Consider the following 9,090-nt stretch of genomic DNA (forward strand, 5'->3'; position numbering starts at 1 on the left):
GCTGACCAGTAAAATTTGCTATTTTTTAGTTTAGGAAAATGCAAGAAGATATATGTAGATGAGACAAAGAAAACAACATCTAGCCATGAATGCATGAAATTGATGAGAGACAATGAAAGCAACACTCATGAACCAGGACTATAAAAGCTACAAAAACACAAGAAATCAGTGAGACTACTCTGATTATTATTTGAAAAAAAAAAAAAATGGAAAGAAGAAGAAAAAAGAAGAACTTTGTAGAAAGCAGGAAGAGCAAGGAGTTAGATAAAGGGATACTGAATATGAGCGTTTTCTAGACTGTTGAAATACCTTTCAGAGGTGTAAGCTCCACTTTTTCTGGAACCACAGGTTTCTCAGGAACTTTCTTCTTCGAAACAGCTTTAAAGAAGATGATCTTACTTTTATTATTTGTTTATTGAGACTGATCTGAAGCAAATTATTAAATACTTGCTTTATTGTCTATACCCCAAAGCATTAATAACAGCCAAGAACAGCCACTGAAGAATATACAGGAAGCTTTCAAACCATGAAAACAGATTCAAGTTTTACTCCAAAGTGGAGTAGTCAGTTAAAGTCTAGCTGAGACGAAAGATTAAGTTTTACTCTTTGCAAGGGTAAGAAATCTTCCTTTGCATATAGATTTTACAAGAAGAGAAACATATTTAAGTGTGTGTCTTCATAAAATGTCAATCAACAGATAGGTAACCTTTTAAGAAGTGTTTGCTTTTTCTATGTCCTATTTAAAATGCCAGTGACTCTCCCTATAGGCCAGGAGTGTTGTAGAGAGGCAAGAAACAAGCTTTCCTATGGAAAACTCTGATTTTGTGTACATGTGTAGGTCAGGGAAAAGTGCTCACCTAAGATTATATCTAGATTATTTTAGACTGGGAAATCTCATGACACCACAAATAAGACATTTTGTTAAAACAGAAAGAATGATACAATTTTGCTAGTTTTCCAGCTTTTAAAGATGTTATTTTAAGAATTAAATGATATTGAATAAATTCAAAGTAAAAGTGAAAGTCACTCAGTCATGTCCGACACTTTGTGACCCCATGGACTATAGTCCATGGCATTCTCTAGGCCAGAATACTGGAGTGGGTAGCCTTTCCCTTTTCCAGGGGATCTTCCCAAGCCAGGGATAGAACCCAGGTCTCATGCATTGCAGGCAGATTCTTTACCAGCTGAGCCACAAGGAAAGCCCAAGAAAACTAAATTCAAAGAAAAATCTAAATGCAAGGAGAATGAAAGAAAGTTTAACAAGGGGAACAACCACAGAACACAGTTGGGTTTTTATCCAGTTGTTAAAAAAAAAAAAGTGGGGAAGCAGTGATAAGTTGTTCATATACCTTCTTTTCATGGTATATGAACACATCAGCTATTGGATCCCATAAATATAAAGCCTATAGTATATTTTAAAGCATATGTCATTCTTTAAGGACAAAGTTTTGGCGTTTGTATAAATTCATTACTGCAATATTAAAAATATCCCGCTAAGTTTTCTTCTACATTTCACATGCACAAGATCCCAAAGATATGCACAGCAACCACACTTTGAAATCAGAAAACCCTTTTACCCCACTCTGCATTAGAAAGTTAGTTGGATAGCCCCTGCATCCAGATGGTCAGGATGAAGCTAACCATGGCGCACTTTCTGACACTTTGGGCAGCAAGCGTGGCCTGACAATGCCCCCAGGGCAGCATAAAACACAAGTCTCTATGAAATTCCCCAGCATGATCATGTCCAAAAGAACACATTTTAAAAATACATTTCTTGCAAGCACCACTTCAGATGTTTGGATGGAAGTTTGGATCAGGTTAATAAAACTTTGGAAGTATCATTTTATACCTTTAAGCTGGAATATTTTCTCCTTGACATCTTCTTTAGGTGGAGCAGGAGGAGGAGCTGGGGGCCTTGGTTTGAGTTTTGGTTTCTCAATAACCTTCTTTTCAGGTTCAGGTTCTTAAAAGAGTATTTCAGAAGTATTAGTATATGAATACAATGACTGGTATGTGGACTTACAGCAGAAATATGAGGATATGTATGTAAGAAGTAAGAAGCATATTTAAGTAAGAAGTTTGCTTTTTTGGATACATAATATTGGTATCCAACATAAAACATAAAAACGTTCAACATAAAACATAAGAATGTCGACACTGTACATAGATAACAAGTCCAGCACAAGCTCTAATGAAAATGACGAAGGAAGCATCCATATAAGCCACACTGACGTGAAATAAATAGTACAAATGACATGAATACAGATGAGATGCACATTTAAAACAGAATACCTTACATAGAGGTGAAGAGAGACATACTGTACACATCGAACAACGTAAAACATATACATATATATCAAGAGGAAGAATATGGTGATGAAGATTTAAGTCCAATTAGCTGAATACCTTGTACTGGTGTTTCTTCTGGCTGTGGTTCAGGTTCTTCGGGTTCTTCAGGCTTAACATACTTTTCAATTTCACGTTCTTTAGAGAATGTTGACAAAAGATAAGAGGTTGTAATGTAAAGTTCTTCACAAGACTCATACAAATTTCACATAGATGCAAAGATGACAGTCACAAAAACAAAAATATACATATTCACTTACATAGAAAAAGGGGTTCATATTTCAGTTTTCTTATATTCAAGCTTTCTACTGTTTGATGTTTGTTGATGGCAAATGAAATGATTTTTAAAATCTGATGTTGGGTTATCATTGGAAGATCCAATGCAATGATTCCAGTTTTGCCTCAGTAAACTGTATCTTTTGGAATTTATAATTACAATCAAGAATAATCAAAGATTATACTTCAAAAGAAGTATAATGATTTGAAAAACAAAGAAGTCAGACATGTGCTAAAATGCTTTTACATATAATTTCAAGAAGGGATGTTAGCCTATAAATACTTTTGTATTTCTAATAGAAGTTTTCAAGAGATTAAAAATGTTGTATTTATACATATATATATACCTTCAACAGGGGGAGTCACTTTTCTACCAATGGTTATGGTTGCTCTTTCTTCATATATTATTTCCTCAGGCGACTCTTCAACTTAAAAAACACAGTGTTTTATTTTAGACTGAATTCAGAGTAGAATACTGCAACTGCTAAGTTTCAACGTATCAACTTAGTTACACACTATAACATATTCTTCAGAAGATTTCAAAATACCAATAACTTTACTACATAAGACAGGCAACAGATAAACAAAAAAGATCCATCTACAACCAAAGCAAGATGATGAGACGACTATCGTCTTTCCAAGATTTAGAGTACAGCCATGTACCTTGTACAGGTGGAGCTTCTGGTTCTTCAGGAGCAGGAACTGACACTTTCTCTTCTGTGATGATTTCCTTGGGAACTTCGGGCACTTTAAAGATATTGATTTTGTTTACTATTAAGAATTTAGAAGATGTACAAGATACTGCAAAGAGCAGGCAAAGAATACACGGGTACAGTACTTCATCTTATAAGACTCTGTGGGGAAAACAGCTTTAGAGGCAAGGCACCCTTTTGGACATCCTAATTTAATAAATGAGTCCTTGCAGCAGCCTTCTTCATTTATTTCTCATCCTCTGTGTGCCTTTAAACATAGATGTTTTCCACTGGTCTAACTTTGATGATTTTAAAAATTGAATCTACATTTTTTGAGCAATCACTCCTGCACTCTCAACTCTTATTTCCATGGTAATGACTTATGGATCTACATCTCTGGCCCCAATCTCTTTCCTAAGTTCCAGATAAATATTCTCAAATTCCGTACTTGAAATGTAAAAGATATATTCACTGCCTTCTTTCTAATATTAGTTTGGGGGTTCAGTGAACCACTCTCATGGCCTAGCTCCAACTCTTATAATCATTTTGGGGTCATCTATTTCCCTCGTTACTTTGAGAATAGACACCCACTTAATCTCCACTTCTCTTAAATCCAATCCTTTCCATTTCTGTCACTTGTTCAATTTTTGAAGACCTTAAAAATTGCAACAGCTCTTTTCTATTATTATCTTCTTCTAAGAATTTGACCTGCTGCCAGTTATCTGAAGCTCGACTCCTGTTAGTTTATACACCACTGAAGCTTCCTGTTGCCCACAGACTAAAGTACATGCCTTATATTAGCATTCAAAGAACTCCAAAATATGACTGGCTTCATTGCCTTATCTTTCAGCATAAGCTAGGTTTCTCCTGTTTGTCTGTCTTATTTTCTCTTTGCCTTCATTATTTCCCTCTGTTTTTCTGTAAAACCTGTTCTTGCATAAACTTAATACTCCATATTTTTGTTATAAGAACTACTATTAAGATGCTTAGCATTCAGAGAAATACATTCTTTTTTTCTTCATGGTAGATACCTTTTACTCGCTGGATTTCTGGTTTTTTGGTAACAGGCACAGGTTCTTTCTTTACTGGAACAAGTCTCTTGGGCAGCTCAGACACTTTGAAGATATTAGTTTTATTTTAGAAAGAGTATTTAAAGACATTGGAAAAAGTGTTAAGAATAAAGAACTTATAATTAAAGAGCAGCATTAAAATTAATGAAAGCAAAATAAGGACATTTTTGTCCCTAACACTGAAGACAACTTATTGGATTCCACTTGAAGATATCAGCATACTTAAAAAAAAATTATAATGTCAATGATGATGTGAATACCTTTAATTTCTGGTGTTTCTGGCTTCTTAATAGTTGGGACTTTCTTCACTGGGACAACTTTCTTTGGCATCGCAGGTACTTTAAAGATATTAGTAGCATTTAATAATATAAAATTGCAAGATGCAATATGTACACATTAATTTGACAAGTCTGCTCAGAACTGTAACATACAGATGACAGTTCATAATACAGCACATAATACGCACAATATAAAACAAGGAAAGAGTGCCAAATTTCTGACAACACACAAAAAAGAAGTAAATATTTATTTTACTGTAAGTACCTTTAGGAGGTGGAGGCTCTGGTTTTTTGATGACAGGAACTTTCTTCTCTGGAACAATCTTCTTGGGCTCTTCAGGCACTTGAAAGATAGGGATTTCTTTTAGAGTCAAATGATTACAATGAAAAGATTAATGCTATGAATGAATAAAAAAAGATCACACTTGGCTATGCTGCGTTGTGTCTGTAGGACAAAAGCTTTATGTGTGCAACTGACTCTCGTTGCCAAAAAGGTCAAATGTTAAAGAAGGAAATAGAAGACTGAGATGTTTGCCTTAAACAAGATAAATAATAGACATAAAAATTAAATGGTCTATTCTTCCATTCAGTGAATCTTGTCTTGTACCTGCTGGTGGTGGGGCTTCCGGTTCCACCTCTTCTACAACAGGAACTGGCTCTTCCTCTTCTACAATGGGAACGGGCTCTTCCTCTTCTACAACAGGAATGGGCTCTTCCTCTTCAGGAACAATTTCCACAGGTTCTTCATAAACTTTAAAGATATAGTTAATTTTAATTGAATGTGTGCAACAATATTCTAAAATGCACAAATGTGAAACACAATAAATAGTCTTGGTTTCTTCCCTTGTTTCTATTAATATCATCACTTATATTAAGATGAAATCCATCTTGTTTGACCGATTTCTGTTTCTATTGCTTTGAATGTTTGAAATACCCCTTTGGTGTTTAATATCATTTATAGTCATTAATTCACCTGTCTTACTTTGTGTGTACATTAGAGAAACTTTGTGTAACACAGCTTATGATGGCCAGTGCAGTTGCTGACTATGGACCTCAAACAGATTTAAGACTGGAGCTAATTAAGAACAGTGAAGTAAGACAAATAATTAAAGGGCAGAAAATGACCAAGAGATACTGAATTAGAAGAGGAACAAGGCTTACATTAAAAACAGTCAAAAGTGGTAAGCTCACAAACAGCATTACGTGTACCTTCTGGAGGAGGAGACTCTACTTTCTCAGGAATAGGGATGGCTGGTTTCTCCTCCAAGACAGGTTTCTTTGGTACCTCTGGCACTTAAAAGAAAGAGTTAGTTTTACTTCTGGGTAGTTGAGAAGTACATGAAATTTATACTATATCTAGTTCAAATAACCCAGGGACAGATCCATGAACAAAATTCACAGTGAGGCCAGTGATCTGTTCTTGGATCCACATGGTAGGAAGAAAATGAAGCCTAGTAACATTAACAAAACCATGTTAGAAAACTCTTTCAACACTTACAACAGACGTACCAGTCTTTTTTTTTTAATTTTCAATCAATGATGCTATTTAAAAACATTTAAAACCCTAAACATCCAGTATAGTAGGTTTGTAGTTGTTAATATAAGATGTTTGACAAACAAAAGGCTTTCCTACTGGAAGTGACTTTCGAAACCAAGAGTGAGCGCTTATCTACTGGTTAGTGACATGTACCTTTAGCTGGTGGGACTTCGGGCTTTTTGGGAACAGCTACTTTCTTTTCTGGAACAACTTCTTTTGGAACTTCAGGCACTTTAAAGATATTAGTATTTTAACATTATGAAGAATCACTTGTAAACATTTATCACATTTACACAGTACAAAATGCTTTTCAAGAGCTAGAGGCTGTATCCACCTCTTTAGACAGTAGACAGTTACAAGTACCTTTAGCTGGCGGGACTTCTGGTTTCTTGGGAACCACTGGAGGCACTTTCTTTTCAGGAACAACTTCCTTGGGCGCCTCAGGCACTTAAAAAGATATTAGTATTTAGCTCATCATTTCAATGACATAGGGAAATCATTAAGCTGAGCAGCAGAACATAACGTTTTCTGTAGGAAGCAGTGGCAGTGGGAAATACCTTTCACTGGTGGTGGTTCAGGTTTCTTGGCAACAACAGCAGGTGGTTTCTTTTCTGGGACAGGTTTCTTAGGTGGGACGGTCACTAAAGATATTATGATTTATGTTTTAGAATCAGTGAAGAAGAGTGAGAAACGAGAAAAGTCATAACGCCTAGAATCTGGGGGACAAGAAGGGCCAGGATTGGCTAAGGCTGCACAGCAGCTGGCCAGTACCTTTTGGAGGAGGAGCAGGAGCAGGTTCTGGCTCTTCTACGACTTCAACTGGAGGCTCCTCTGGGGCTATTTCCTCAGGCTCCTCATGCACTTTAAAGACACAAGCTTGTTTGAATGCTAGAACTGACTTAAACATATGAAACATTTTGTAAAATGATTTTTACAGCACTCAGAAGAGAGTTTTTCTTTTCAAAAATACTAGTTTGGAGAGTTTCATGATTACCTGCAGGGGGAGGACTTTCCGGTTTGGGAGGAATAGCTTCAGGCACCTTCTTTTCTGGTACAGCTGCCTTTGGCACCTCGGGTACTTTAAAGAGATTAGTATTTTCAGGATTAGACTGAGTGAAGACAAACAGACATTGTCAAACACAGCAACATGCAGGCAGCTACCTTTGGCTGGTGGGACTTCTGGCTTTTTAGGAGGTGTCACGGGCACTTTCTTCTCAGGGACAACTTCCTTGGGAGCCTCAGGCACTTGAAAAGATATTAGTAAAATTACATTTAGGAGTTATGAGATCATTGGAACAAATTCTTTTCAAGAGCAGAGGAGTTATGTCTTTTAAGCCTAAGATCAGTGACAAATACCTTTAGCAGGTGGGACTTCTGGCTTTTTAGGAGGTGTTATGGGTACTTTCTTCTCAGGGACGACTTCCTTGGGAGCCTCTGGCACTTAAAAGATATTAGTAAAATTACATTTAGAAGTTGTGGGAGCACTAGAGCAAAATGTTTTTGAGAGCAGAAGAGTTTTATCTCCTTAAATCTAAGGTGAGTGACAGCTACCTGTAACAGATGGGACTTCTGGCTTTTTAGGAGGCGTCACAGGTACTTTCTTTTCAGGGACAACTTCTTTTGGCACCTCAGGCACTTAAAAGATATTAGTAAAATTACATTTAGTAGTACGAGACCAATGGAGCAAATATTTTCAAGAACAGAAGAGTTATGTGCTTTAAAGCCTAAGTTTCATGACAAATACCTTTAGCAGGTGGGACTTCTGGCTTTTTAGGAGGCATCACAGGTACTTTCTTTTCAGGGACAACTTCTTTTGGAGCCTCAGGCACTTAAAAGATATTAGTAAATTTATGTTTAGTAGTTATGTGACCACTAGAACAAAATATTTTCAGGGGCAGAAGAGTTTTATCTTCTTAAATCGAAGGTGAATGACAGGTACCTGTAATAGGTGGGGCCTCTGGCTTTTTAGCAGGTGCCATTGGTGCTTTCTTTTCAGGGACAATTTCTTGAGGAACTTCAGGCGCTTAAAAGATAGTAGTTTTATGCTTAGGTTACAGAGGTCAATGAATTAAAAGTACTTCCAAGAGCAGAGGAGGTATTTCTTCTACAGAAAAAGTACTGGGGTGAAAAATACCTGAAACTGGTGGGACTTCCAGTTTTTTGGGTGGTGCTTTCAGAACTTTCTTTTCTGGAACAACGTCTTGGGGAACTTCAGGCACTTGAAAGATATTAGTATTTTATGGTTAGGTTAATGAAGAGCAAAGGACTTGAATCATTCTCAACAACTGAAGAGACATTTCTTCTGCAGAATGAGTCCAGAGCCAACATGTACCTGTGACAGGTGGAACTTCCGGTTTTTTGGCTGGTCCCCTGGGGACTTTCTTTTCTGGAACAACTTCTTGGGGAACTTCAGGCACTTGAAAGATATTAGTAGTTTTATGATTAGGTTAATGAAGAGCAATGGACTAAAATCATCCTCAAAAACTGAAGACACATTTCTTCTGAAGAATGAGGTCAGAGCTAAATTGTACCTGTGGCAGCTGGGGCTTCTGGTGTTTTGGGTGGTGCCTTGGGAATTTTCTTTTCTGGAACTTCTTGGGGAACTTCAGGCACTTGAAAGATATTAGTATTTTATGGTTAGGTTAATGAAGAGCAAAGACTTGAATCATTCTCAACAACTGAAGAGACATTTCTTCTGCAGAATGAGGTCAGAACCAACATGTACCTGTGACAGGGGAGACTTCTAGTGTTTTGGGTGGTGCCTTGGGGACTTTCTTTTCCGGGACAACTTCTTGGGGAACTTCAGGCACTTAAAAGATATTAGTAGTTTTATGGTTAGGTTAATGAATAGCAGTGGACTAAAATCATCCTCAAAAACTGAAGAGACATTT

General features: G+C 36.8%; 1 protein-coding gene across 3 annotated transcripts in view; it reads right to left on the minus strand.

The window, feature by feature from the left end:
• TTN (titin) overlaps positions 1-9,090 on the minus strand; it is a 274,747-nt gene that overhangs the window by 118,104 nt on the left and 147,553 nt on the right. The window contains exons 174-197 of one of the 3 annotated variants that reach the window (XM_040227719.1): positions 8,925-9,008; positions 8,731-8,811; positions 8,532-8,615; positions 8,334-8,417; positions 8,139-8,222; positions 7,944-8,027; positions 7,751-7,834; positions 7,556-7,639; positions 7,361-7,444; positions 7,194-7,277; positions 6,971-7,060; positions 6,757-6,840; positions 6,563-6,646; positions 6,353-6,430; positions 5,872-5,955; positions 5,270-5,413; positions 4,928-5,005; positions 4,645-4,722; positions 4,346-4,429; positions 3,286-3,369; positions 2,970-3,050; positions 2,407-2,484; positions 1,850-1,963; positions 310-378 (exon numbers count right to left, since the gene is read on the minus strand). The exons of the other annotated variants lie outside the window; for them this stretch is intronic. Coding sequence (XP_040083653.1) covers positions 310-378; positions 1,850-1,963; positions 2,407-2,484; positions 2,970-3,050; positions 3,286-3,369; positions 4,346-4,429; positions 4,645-4,722; positions 4,928-5,005; positions 5,270-5,413; positions 5,872-5,955; positions 6,353-6,430; positions 6,563-6,646; positions 6,757-6,840; positions 6,971-7,060; positions 7,194-7,277; positions 7,361-7,444; positions 7,556-7,639; positions 7,751-7,834; positions 7,944-8,027; positions 8,139-8,222; positions 8,334-8,417; positions 8,532-8,615; positions 8,731-8,811; positions 8,925-9,008 — 2,067 coding nt within the window. The remainder of the gene's footprint in view (positions 1-309; positions 379-1,849; positions 1,964-2,406; positions 2,485-2,969; positions 3,051-3,285; positions 3,370-4,345; positions 4,430-4,644; positions 4,723-4,927; positions 5,006-5,269; positions 5,414-5,871; positions 5,956-6,352; positions 6,431-6,562; positions 6,647-6,756; positions 6,841-6,970; positions 7,061-7,193; positions 7,278-7,360; positions 7,445-7,555; positions 7,640-7,750; positions 7,835-7,943; positions 8,028-8,138; positions 8,223-8,333; positions 8,418-8,531; positions 8,616-8,730; positions 8,812-8,924; positions 9,009-9,090) is intronic. 3 annotated transcript variants of the gene reach the window in all.

Source organism: Oryx dammah, unplaced genomic scaffold (genome assembly GCF_014754425.2).
Source record: "Oryx dammah isolate SB20612 unplaced genomic scaffold, SCBI_Odam_1.1 HiC_scaffold_27, whole genome shotgun sequence".
In the NCBI taxonomy this organism is placed as follows: Eukaryota; Metazoa; Chordata; class Mammalia; order Artiodactyla; family Bovidae; genus Oryx; species Oryx dammah.